At 44.8% G+C, this 13,213-nt stretch overlaps 1 protein-coding gene across 1 annotated transcript in view; it reads right to left on the bottom strand.

Annotated features, from left to right (window-relative positions):
- LOC123774536 (insulin receptor-related protein) overlaps positions 1 to 3,266 on the bottom strand; it is an 879,124-nt gene extending 875,858 nt beyond the window's left edge. Inside the window, exon 1 of the mRNA XM_069303789.1 lies at positions 2,036 to 3,266. Within this exon, the coding sequence (XP_069159890.1) occupies positions 2,036 to 3,266 (1,231 nt within the window). The remainder of the gene's footprint in view (positions 1 to 2,035) is intronic.
- Positions 3,267 to 13,213: the final 9,947 nt, after the last annotated feature.

Below are 13,213 nucleotides of genomic sequence, written 5' to 3' on the forward strand. Positions count from 1 at the left end.
CCACCATTACCCCTCCCCAGTCCCTTCGTCCTCCCCACCATCCCCCACTCTCGTCCCCTCGTCCTCTCCATCATTCCCCACTCCCTCGTCCGATGCATTGCCAAATGATGTGATGTTCCCATCAGAAAATTGGGAATATCAAATGATCTGATGTTTCCATCACTGAAAAATAAGAACAGTTAAAAAAACGAAATGAGAAACAATGAAATCAAAAATTAAACTATACTCACGAAATGAACATCACAGTAAACAACACAGCTCAATTCCAATGCAATGTCACACAAAATATTTAAATCAAAATGAAAATAAATAAAAATCTATGAAAATTCAATTTATCAATAAAATCGGAAATATTGAAATGGAATCATAATATATTTAGTATAGCTTGTGTTGCTCTTACGTGCAACAGATGGCGCTGTTTTATAAAAAAAAGCCTGTTTTTACCTGTCACAGATGTGGTTTCTATATAATAGGCATATAAAAACCCTGTGCGTATTTGAATGGAAAGTTGTGTCAAGATATCAAAGCAATCGGTAAAGAACTGTTGGAGATTACAGCGTGTGTTGCTTTTACATGCAACAGATGGTGCTGTTTAAAAAAAAAAAAAAAACTTTTTTTACCTGTCACAAATGTGGCACCTATATAGTAGGTATAAAAATACGCGCGTATGCGAATGCAACGTTGTGTCAAATTTTCAAACCAATCAGTAAAGGGGTTTCCCCTCACTTGAAAACTCACATGAAAATCACAGTCTTTCAAAAAAGCATGTTTTTACCTGTCACAGACGTAACATCTATATAATAGGGATTTAAAAACACGCTTGTATGAGAATGGAACGTTGTGTCAACATTTCACAGCAATCAGTGAAGAACTTTTGGAAATTAGCGATTTTGAAGAAACGAACATTCATGTTTTTGTAGCAGATATTTTTTTAGCATTTACATATATGTAGCAGATATATAGAGGAAAAAATAGATTGGTTAAGAAGGTGGGGTCCAAGAGCAGCTAATAAACTCGTTTCTGCAGACACAAATAGTTAATACAAATAGTAAATACACACATACACACACAGTGATAAAGAAAGAAAGGACACAGAGACTGGGAGGGGAAGTGGCATTCCTCATAAAGCAGAAATGGAAATTTGAGGAGCTAGAGAGTCTGGGGCCTAATGGAACATAAGCTCCATACTTGGGATTCTGTCAGCAAATGGGAAGATAATTGTGATCATTGTAATCTACAATCCCCAGCAAACAGTAAAAGGCCCTGACAGGAATATGATAACAACAAGACATGTATAGATGAACTGCAGAGGGCAGCAACAACAGCTCACAAAATTAGAGTGAAACTGCTGATCATGGGGGACCTAAATCATGGAGAGATTGATTGGGAATTAAGAAATTCCCATGGTGGGGAAGAATCGCAGGAAGCAACATTAGTGGATGTTATAGACAGGATCGGGATACCAATGTAAGCACAAGCTCCATACATGGAACTCTGACTGCGGATGGGAAGAAGATTGTGATTTTGATAATCTACAATCCCCCACCAAACAGTAGAAGGCCCAGGCAGGAGTATTATGACAGCAACAAGGCATGTATAGAAGAATTGCAGAGGACAGCAACAATAGCGCATAGAATGAGAGCCAAACTACTGGTCATGGGGCACCTAAATCACGGAGAGACAAATTGGGAAACAAGGAATCCCCTTGGCGGGGAGGAAACGTGGGGAGCGAAGTTAGTAGACGTTATAGACAGGAATTTCCTAACAAAACATGTGAAGGAAGACACAAGGAAAAGAGGAGGGGTGGGGATACACCAAGCCAATTAGCCCTGATTTTCACCCAGAATGAGGGAAACATTACGAATATGGAACATGAATTACCACTAGGAGCCAGTGACCATTGCATCCTAGTCAAAGACAAAAGTCTAAGACGAACACATCTGTCAGGATGAGAACGAGCGCAGTTCTCATCCTGTAACTATGCTTAGGTAATTACACACACCCACACACAAAATCAAAGCACAATAGTACTCACTTCTGTCAGCTGTTCCGTTGTATCTCTCCTGGCAGATATTTGTACTATGGGCGGCGTGGGCGTGGAAGCTTCCAGCCCACAGAAACACAGCGAGCACAACCACCAGTCTCTGCCACCACTGGCTCCACCTCTTGGACCTCCTCCGCCATATTGTCTGATAAACTGGCGATACATAACACTTGAGGCGAGTCTTCCTCTTGGTGAGAGGAGGAGAGGGTGACGTGAGGTCCTGGTGACGAGTATCGGGTGTGTCAGGTGTGTCAAGTGTGTCGGGTGTGTCACGTGTGTCGGGTGTGTCACGTGTGTCGGGTGTGTCACGTGTGTCGGGTGTGTCACGTGTGTCGGGTGTGTCACGTGTGTCGGGTGTGTCGGGTGTGTCACGTGTGTCGGGTGTGTCACGTGTGTCGGGTGTGTCACGTGTGTCACGTGTGTCGGGTGTGTCACGTGTGTCGGGTGTGTCGGGTGTGTCACGTGTGTCGGGTGTGTCACGTGTGTCACGTGTGTCGGGTGTGTCACGTGTGTCGGGTGTGTCACGTGTGTCACGTGTGTCGGGTGTGTCGGGTGTGTCACGTGTGTCGGGTGTGTCACGTGTGTCACGTGTGTCGGGTGTGTCGGGTGTGTCACGTGTGTCGGGTGTGTCGGGTGTGCGAGGTAACACGACTAGTGTCAGACCACAGTAACCACATGCCTCTGATGCCTCCAGAAAGTCACCCATTACAGAAGCTCCAATTATGTTATGGTCTTTGGGTGGAACACCGGTTATAATTATATCACATTTTTTTCTGTCGATCGTCTTTAGTATTAAACGTTCACTAATTTTCATATAAGGTATTTTGAGTATTTGTACAAAATAAGTATACATTTCTGCACAATATAAAGGTAGTTTTCCTTGCCACAAAACAAAGTCTTCGGCATGTTCACTTTTGTTCGGAGGTATTAAATCTTTACCGGTCCTCCAGCAGGCAGTAGGTGGCACCTCTGTGTCAAGGTCTTCACTGAGGCCACCTGCTGAAGTGGTCAGTCCACATATCACGTACACAGCGAGTATTACACTTAGCACAGTAGGCGAGATATTCAACATGAACACTGCCACACAACCGTAGCCTTCGCTTGGAGGACTTAATGTCCCTCCCAGAGATACAGGATGCTGCAGATGGTGCTCCAGATCTCGCACAGCATCCAGCTGGTGCACGGGATACGAGTTAACTTTTATATTACAGACGGGACGCATCAGGCGGGTGTGAGGACACGTGTGAACAGGTATTGAGCAAATGAAGTGTTTTAATTTTATAAGTGATGGCTGAAGGTCGTCATAAATGGTAGCACGCAGGGAGTACCACTGTGATTGGTTCCTTGTTCCTGTCAGGCATTTGGGGAATGTTGATCTTTTAAGTAACATTGTGAAGTTTACCAGAGAACTATAGTTTTATTTGTATCAATAAACAACGATTTATAAAGTCACGATGAACTATTACATATAGTAAAGTGAGGGGAATGAAGCACGCCACACTGAAGCAATAGAGTTGAAATTGTATTTGATTTGTTAATGAATGTCTTCGAAACTACGCATCCTTAGAGATTATTGAGAGCAGTTAAACAGTTATGGATCAAGAGGGCTGGACACATCTTCATGAAAGAAATAGATTATTCACAATACAAACGATTCTCTTATGTGAATATTTAGGAACTTTCGTGATATATGTGAATGTTATAAAGAGAACCTTTGTTTCTATTAAAACCATTGCTAAAAATGTCCACAAATAATTACTTCAAGAATCTATACAATAATCGAACATCAATTGAGCGAAAAGAAGACACTAAGAACGATATTCTGTTTTACATGCATAGTAAACAATCCTCTACCCGACACACTGAGCAGCTGGGGAAGAAGTGGTGCTTCTACTCAAGTCTCTTGTCACACTTGTCATCTTTGCCGGGAGCTATCAATCAAGGACGGAAAGTTCACCGTAGCAACATTTCTGTTCATTACAACCTAACCACAGACCTCTGTTAGCTTCAGAAGTTTTCTGCAAAAGGCACATTTGACACTAACTGATGTACAAGCTATACCGCGCTCTCTCTGAATCAACACATTAACAGCCTTCTGATAGGCGTCTTACACAGCCACATGGTTAGTATAAGGAGCACAAAACCCTAGTTGTGGCAAATGGTTCCTTATAATACACTAACATGGAACTTTAAGCTCTCACAGCAACATATATTTCTGGGTATATATATATATTGGCGGCTGCTCACTCCTTGCACTAGTCCATGCTTGTTCTTAATATTAACTTTAGACTTGTATTGAGCTTCGAGAGTCTTGTGTATACTTATTATCTCTTCTTGTGAGATACGCTTGCTGTTACTTGTGACGTTTGTGAGATACGCTTGCTGTTACTTGTGACGTTTGTGAGATACGCTTGCTGTTACTTGTGACGTTTGTGAGATACGCTTGCTGTTACTTGTGACGTTTCATCGGCCCTTCGCTGTAAGTGCTGCTTGAGTAGGCCATTTTCTCTCCTTCCATTTGCAAACTTTTCTGTTTTGATTGCAAAGACAATCACGTGTCATCAAGCAAAGATCCTCACCTGGAGTGGTTCATGAGGCATAGAGCCTCACCTGGAGTGGTTCATGAGGCATAGAGCCTCACCTGGAGTGGTTCATGAGGCATAGAGCCTCACCTGGAGTGGTTCATGAAGCAAAGATCCTCACCTGGAGTGGTTCATGAGGCATAGATCCTCACCTGGAGTGGTTCATGAGGCATAGATCCTCACCTGGAGTGGTTCATGAGGCAGAGATCCTCACCTGGAGTGGTTCATGAGGCATAGATCCTCACCTGGAGGGGTTCATGAGGCATAGATCCTCACCTGGAGTGGTTCATGAGGCATAGATCCTCACCTGGAGTGGTTCATGAGGCAGAGATCCTCACCTGGAGTGGTTCATGAGGCAGAGATCCTCACCTGGAGTGGTTCATGAGGCATAGATCCTCACCTGGAGTGGTTCATGAGGCATAGAGCCTCACCTGGAGTGGTTCATGAGGCAGAGATCCTCACCTGGAGTGGTTCATGAGGCAGATATTATCAACTGGAATGGTTCATGAGGCAGAAATCATCACCTGGATTGGTTTATGAGGCAGAAATCATCACCTGGATTGGTTTATGAGGCAGAAATCATCACCTGGAGTGATTAATGAGGCAGGGATCATCACACTAGTATGTCCATGAGGCAAACGACATCATGAGTGGTTCATGGGAGATAGGAGTATCGACCATCATCCCCCTGGAGAGGTCCATGAGACGAGGAGTAGACTCGAGGCTGGGGCAGGAGTGACGTATCACCCACACAGGACCAGGAGGTGGCCAGCTTCCTGATGCTACACGCAACTGACGGAGTCACAGTGGTTTATATTCTCCCTGCTCCTGAGGTGTTGACTCCACCCCTGGTGAGGTTCACAGGGACCCCTGACGCTCCTCCTCGACCTGTGGTGTTGACTCCACCCCTGGTGAGGTTCACAGGGACGCCTGACGCTCCTCCTCGACCTGTGGTGTTAACTCCACCCCTGGTGATGTTCACAGGGACGCCTGACGCTCCTCCTCGACCTGTGGTGTGAACCCCACCCCTGGTGAGGTTCACAGGGACGCCTGACGCTCCTCCTCAACCTGTGGTGTTAACTCCACCCCTGGTGAGGTTCACAGGGACCCCTGACGCCTCTTGTCGTCCACGATGCAAGCTGTTCTTAAAGAGACAGCGACGGAGTCTGCAAAATGTGAAAAATATGAATTAATATATTATTAACTAGCAGTACCCGGCCACGCGTTGCTGAGCCACAGCAACCTTCCCTGTCTCCCAATCTTCTCCACCATTCCCCTTTCACCTGTTTCCTCGGCCTCCCAACCATTCCCCACTCCACCATCCCCTCTTCCTTCCCACCATGCCCCACTCCCCTGTCCCTTTGTCCTCCCCATCATTCTCCTTTCTCCCCATCCCCTCGTCCCCACCATCCCAAACTCCCCCGTCCCCTCATCCTTCCCCATCATTACCCCCTTCCTTGTCCCCTCGTCCTCCCCACCATCTCTCACTTCCATCCCCTCGTCATCCCCACCACTCTCCACTCCCTCGTCCGATGCCTTCCCAAATGGTCTGATGTTTCCATCAGAAAATTGGGAACATCAAGTGATCTGATGTTCCATCACTGAAATATAAGAAAACAGTTAAAAACTAAAATAAAGATATGAAAAAACTATACTCACGAAATAAACAGTATGGTAAACAACACAGCTCAATTCCAACTCAATTCACACAAAATAATTAAATTAAAATGAAAATAATTCGATATCTATCAAAATTCTATTTATCAATGCAATCGGAAACAATGAAATGAAATCATAACATATTTAGTATAGTGTGTATGGCTCTTACGTGCAACAGATGGCGCTGTTTTAAAAACATTTTTTTTTTTACCTGTCACAGGTGTGGCATCTATACTTATACACACGAAATGAACGGTATGGTAAACACCATAGGTCAGTTTCAATGCTATGTCACACAAAATAGTTAAATCTAAATAAAAATAAATCGAAATGTATGAAAATTTAATTTATCAGTGCAGTCGAAGACATTGAAATGGAATCGTAACACATTTAGGATAGTGTGTGTGGCTCTTACGTGCAACAGATGGCGCTATTTCTTAAAAAAAAAAGAATATTTTTACCTGTCACAGGTGTGGCATTTATACTTATACTTATAAAATGAACGGTATGGTAAACAACACAGCTTAATTCCTACACAATGTCACACAAAATCATTCAATACAAATTAAAATAAATCGAAATCTGTGAAAATTATATTTATCAATGCAATCGGAAACACTGAAATGGAATTCGTAACATATTTAGTATTGCAAGTGTGTTGCTATTATGTGCAACAGATGGCGCTGTTTTCGAAAAAAGGCATGTTTTATCTGTCACAGGTGTGTCACCTATATAGTAAGTATATAAAAACATGTGCATATTCGAATGGAACGTTGTATCAGAATTTCAAAGAAACCGGTGAAGAACTTTCGGAGATTACAGCATGTGTTGCTCTTACGTCCTACAGATGGCGCTGTTTTTCAAAAAAAGGATGTTTTCTCCTGTCATAGGTGAGGTATGCATATAGTAGGTATAACAAAATACGCTCCTATTCGAATGCAGCGTTGTGTCAAAATTTCAAAGCAATCAGTAAAGTTGTTTCCAAGATTTCCCTCACATGAAAACACATGAAAAAACAGTTAAAAAAATAACTTTTTTTTTTCCGTCACAGACGTGACATCTATATATATTTTGTATATAAAAACCCGCTCGGATGGGAATGGAACGTTGTGTGAAAATTTCAAAACAATCAGTGAAGAACTTTTGGAGATTAGCGATTTTGAACAAACGAACAGTTCCATTTTTATTTATATATAGATTACAAGAAATTTTATTTTGTGTTAATGAGTTTCATATGTTGCTAGATATTTTGTGGGACTTTACATTGCGAGAATGTAAGAGAAATGTAAATATAAAAGACTTTGAAGAGACGAGAAGTGTTGAACGCGACCAAGGGGATCATCGGGGCTGACATGAGGCGGAACACAGTGTTTAGGAAGACCACGGGCGGTTGGCACTGCTGCCGTACCATAGTGATGTACACACCTTCCTCTCTCTCGCTAATATGTAACAGTCAGTTACCTTAAACTAACCTTAGTAACCTAGTAAAGTAACCTTGGTGAATACTCGCAGAAGTTGCCAGCACCCACACCAGCTACCAGGACCCACACCAGCTACCAGGACCCACACTAGCTGCCAGGACCCACACTAGCTGCCAGCACCCACACCAGCTACCAGGACCCACACCAGCTACCAGGACCCACACCAGCTACCAGGACCCACACCAGCTACCAGGACCCACACTAGCTGCCAGGACCCACACCAGCTACCAGGACCCACACTAGCTGCCAGGACCCACACAAGCTACCAGGACCCACACTAGCTGCCAAGACCCACACTAGCTGCCTGGACCCAACCCTAGCTGCCAGGACCCACACTAGCTGCCAGGACCCACACTAGCTGCCAGTACCCACACCAGCTGCCAGGACCCACACTAGCTACCAGGACCCACACTAGCTACCAGGACCCACACCAGCTGCCAGGACCCACACTAGCTGCCAGGACCCACACCAGCTACCAGGACCCACACTAGCTGCCAGGACCCACACTAGCTGCCAGGACTCACACTAGCTGCCAGGACCCACACCAGATGGTAGGACCCACACCAGCTGCCATGACCCACACCAGTTGCCAGGACCCACACTAGCTGCCAGGACCCACACCCGCTGCCAGGTCCCACACCAGCTGCCAGGACCTACATTAGTTGCTAGGACCCACACTAGCTACCAGGAATCACACCAGCTGCCACAACCCACACCAGCTGCCAGGACCCACACTATCTGCCAGGACCCACACTAGCTGCCAGGACCCACACTATCTGCCAGGACCCACACTAGCTGCCAGGACCCACACCAGCTGCCAGGACCCACACTATCTGCCAGGACCCATACTATCTGCCAGGACCCACACCAGCTGCAAGGACCCACACCAGCTGCCAGGACCCACACCAGGTGCCAGGACCCACACTAGCTGCCAGGACCCACACCAGTTGCCAGGACCCACACCAGATAATAGGACCCACACCAGCTATAAGGACCCACACTAGTTGCCAGGACCCACACTCGCTGTCAGGACCCACACCAGCTGCCAGGACCCACACCAGCTGCCAGGACCCACACCAGCTGCCAGGACCCACACTAGCTGCCAGGACCCACACTATCTGCCAGGACCCACACCTGTTGCCAGGACCCACACCAGCTGCCAGGACCCACACCAGCTGTCAGGACCCACACCAGCTGTCAGGACCCACACTAGCTTCCAGGACCCACATTAGCTGCCAGGACCCACACCAGCTGCCAGGGCCCACACTAGCTGCCAGGACCCACACTATCTTCCAGGACCCACACCTGTTGCCAGGACCCACACCAGCTGCCAGGACCCACACTATCTGCCAGGACTCACACTAGCTGCCAGGACCCACACTATCTGCCAGGACCCACACTATCTGCCAGGACCCACACTAGCTGCCAGGACCCACACTAGCTGCCAAGACCCACACTATCTGCCAGGACCCACAATGTCTGCCAGGACCCACACTATCTGCCAGGACCCACACTAGCTGCCAAGACCCACACTATCTGTCAGGACCCACACTAGCTGCCAGGACCCACACCAGCTGCCAGGACCCACACCAGGTGCCAGGACCCACACTATCTGCCAGGACCCACACTATCTGCCAGGACCCACACTAGCTGCCAGGACCCACACCAGGTGCCAGGACCCACAATATCTGCCAGGACCCACACTATCTGCCAGGACCCACACTAGCTGCCAGGACCCACACCAGCTGCCAGGACCCACACTAGCTGCCAGGACCCACACTAGCTGGCAGGACCCACACCAGCTACGAGGACCCACACTAGCTGGCAGGACCCACACCAGCTGCCAGGACCCACACCAGCTGCCAGGACCCACATTAGCTGCCAGTCCAGAAAGGTTGATGCACCCGAAGTTGGTGCAAAACACAGTTGACAGAAGTAAGTCCCTAGTAATTTTTGGTTGCAAAGAAAAGATGACATTTAGGTCAGAAAGGGCTGTAGAAGAAGCAAAAGTAGTGGATAAAATTGTTGGCCTCGTGGAAGGTCTTACCACCATAGGGAATGTGTGCGACTATAGAAGGATTGGCGGGTACGTAAAAGGGAAAAGATCGACCTTTGATGATCACCATAAGCGGTACCAAACATACGGAAGAAGTACTAAGGAATGCTAGAAAATTACAAAGTGATGAGGATAGGAAAGTGATCGGTAGGACGAGATCTTTCAAGATAATACAGAGAGAAGCTGCAACTGTACCTTATAGAGGCAGAACTCCTAAGTGAGAACAGGAACGAAGAAGAAATCAATTCTTTTTTCTACAAAGTGATAGAGGTTGGCAGATCAGTAAAATGGTACAAAAAGGCAAACTAACAAAATCGCTAGAGAAAGGCGGTGGCGTAGCTGTGCTGGTGAAAGAACACCTATCTTGAGCTTATCTTGAGATCATTTCGGGGCTAAGCGTCCCCGCGGCCCGGTCCTCGACCAGGCCTCCTTTAGTTACACACCCCCGGGAAGCAGCTCATAGCAGCTGACTAACTCCCAGGTACCTATTTACTGCTAGGTGAACAGGAGCATCAGGGTGAAAGAAACATTTTGCCCATTTGTCTCCGCCTCCACCAGGGATCGAACCCGGAACCTCAGAACTACGAATACGAAGCGCTGTCCACCCAGCTGTCAGGTGCCCTAACAGCCTTTCGCTTTCCTAACAGCCTGATTCATTTACCTAAAGGTAAACGAAACTTCTTTTACCTAAAGATAAACGAAATAAGGATTGCCAACCCACGAGAAGTTGACGTAATAGCACTAGAGATCTGCAATCAGAATGATAAACTAATGAGCATAAATGCATATAGTCCACCGCCAAGCAACACATGGACAAAAGAGGAGCTAGATAGTAAACGAGAGGGTCTTATAACAATAACGAGAGAGATTATAACGAGAGCTGATAAAGATAGATCACGACTGTTGGTAGTCGGAGGCTTCAACTTGAAATCCATAGACTGGGAAGCATATGAACCGAGAACAGAGGACTTTTGGACCTGTAGATTCGTAGATTCATCCTTGAAACATTCTTGTATCAACATGTTAAATTCAATTTGCCAAGTGGTGCTATATATACATATTTTGTCTAGGTTTATTTTATCTTCCATATTATCTTAGCATCATCGGCAAACATGTACGTATAATTATGTATTCCATTTGGTAGATCGTTTATATAGACAATGAACTTTAACGGTGCAAGAACTGAACCCTGTGGTACTCCACTTGTGACATTTCTCCAGTCCGATACATTGTCTCTGATTACTGCCCTCATTTTTCTAGCAGTTAGAAAATTTTTCATCCATGTTAGAAGCTTACCTGTCACCCCTCCAATATGTTCCAGTTTCCAGAACCATCTTTTATGTGGAACTCTATCGAAAGCCTTTTATAGGTCCAGATAAATGCAGTCAACCCAACCATCTCTTTCCTGTAAAATCTCTGTGGCTCGATCATAGAAACTGAGTAAGTTCGTTACAGAGGATCTTCGTTTTCGAAAACCATACTGTCTGTCTGATATTATATAATTGTTCTACCCATTTACTATTAATTATTTTTTCCAATATTTTGATTATTACACTTGTCAATAATATAGGTCTATAATTCAGGGGATCTTTCCTGCTGAACCTTTTGTACGTTGGAACTATATTAGCTTTTTTTCACACATCTGCTATGACTTCTGTACACAGGGATGCCTGAAAAATCACTTGAAGAGGAATGCTGAGCTCAGGTGCACATTCTATCAAAACCCACGAAGAAACTTTATCTGGGCCAACTGCTTTGTTCTTACCGAGTTCCTTGAGCATTTTTTCCACCTCGTCTCTAGACACCTTTATGTGCTCTATGTTGTTTTGTCTGGAATTCTTATTGTGTCGGGTTCCCTGAAGAGTTCATTTTTGTACAAACACATTTTGGAAATTTTCGTTTAATGTTTCACACATTTCCTTTTCATTTTCCGTGAATCTGTTTCCCATTTTCAACCTCTGAATATTATCCTTTACGTGCAATTTGTTGTTTACATATTTATAGAATAGGCCCGGTTCTGCTTTACATTTGTTCGCAATCCCTTTTTCAAAATTTCTTTCTGCCTCTCTCCTCACTACCGTGTAGTTATTTCTCGCATCTTTGTATCGCTAGTATGTTTGGGGGTTTGGCCTCTTCCTATATTGATTCCATTTTTGTGTCTTTTGGTCTCTGGCCCTCTCGCAATTTCTGTTGAACCAGTCATGTTTCCTAGTTCTGCATCCTGCTTTGGTATAAAATTGTTTGTGCCTTTATTATATATTACACAGAGCTGGACATACATCTCATTTACTGCCTTGCCTTGCAACAAGTTATACTTATGTCCAATTATACTCATTAACAAAATTTCTAAGATCCCCATAATGTCCTCTCCTGAAGTGAGGTTTTTCACCTACTTCAACCTCCTTATTTTCCTCCAGATTATAACGCATTGCATACTTTATTCCCAAAAAGACATGGTCACTTTTACTCAAGAAAGGAAGGTACTAAATGTCACATATCTCTTCCCCTTTCTTGGTAAATATCAAATTCAGCATGGAGGAAACGTTCCCTTCCCTCATTCCCGTACCTTCTTTAATGTGAATAAATGTCATGTTATGGAATGTGGTAAAGAATACATAGACTCCACACAATCAATAAATTACGCGAGAAATCTTTAAAGAATTCTGATAAAGAAAGAGTAGGAGTGGTTCTAGATAAAAAAAACTATCACCTGAGGACTACATAAAGAACATTGTGCGAGGAGCCTGTGCTACACTTTCTAACTTCAGAATCGCTTTTAAATACATGGATAGCGAAATATTAATGAAATTGTTCACGACTTTTGTTAGGCCAAAGCTGGAATATGCAGCGGTTGTGTGGTGTACATGTCTTTAGAAGCACATCAACAATCTGAGAACAGGTGCAAAGACATGCCACTATGTGGCTCCCAGAATTGAACAACAAGAGATGCGAGTAGAGGTTAGAGGCATTAAATATGCAAAAACTAGATAACAGAAGAAAAAGAGGCAAAACAAAGTTACAAAATAGTAACAGGAATCGATCAAATTGATAGGAAAAATATTCTGAGAAACGGAAATTCAAGAACAAGAGGTTATAGATTTAAACTAACGAACCAAAGCTGCCGGAGATATATAAGATAATTCACTTTTGTAAACAGAGTGGAAGACGGATGGAACAAGTTAGGTGAGAAGGTGGTGGAGGCTTAAACCGTCAGTAGTTTGAGAGCATTATATTACAGAGAATGCTGGGAAGAGGGCACACCACGAGAGGCTCTCGTCCTGAAACTACACTTAGGAAATTACACTTAGGGAGCTGGTGAGGGGAGCCGGTCGGCCGAGCGGACAGCACGCTGGACTTATGATCCTGTGGTCCCGGGTTCGTTCCAGGGCGC

Source organism: Procambarus clarkii, chromosome 51 (genome assembly GCF_040958095.1).
Source record: "Procambarus clarkii isolate CNS0578487 chromosome 51, FALCON_Pclarkii_2.0, whole genome shotgun sequence".
NCBI classification, from domain to species: Eukaryota; Metazoa; Arthropoda; class Malacostraca; order Decapoda; family Cambaridae; genus Procambarus; species Procambarus clarkii.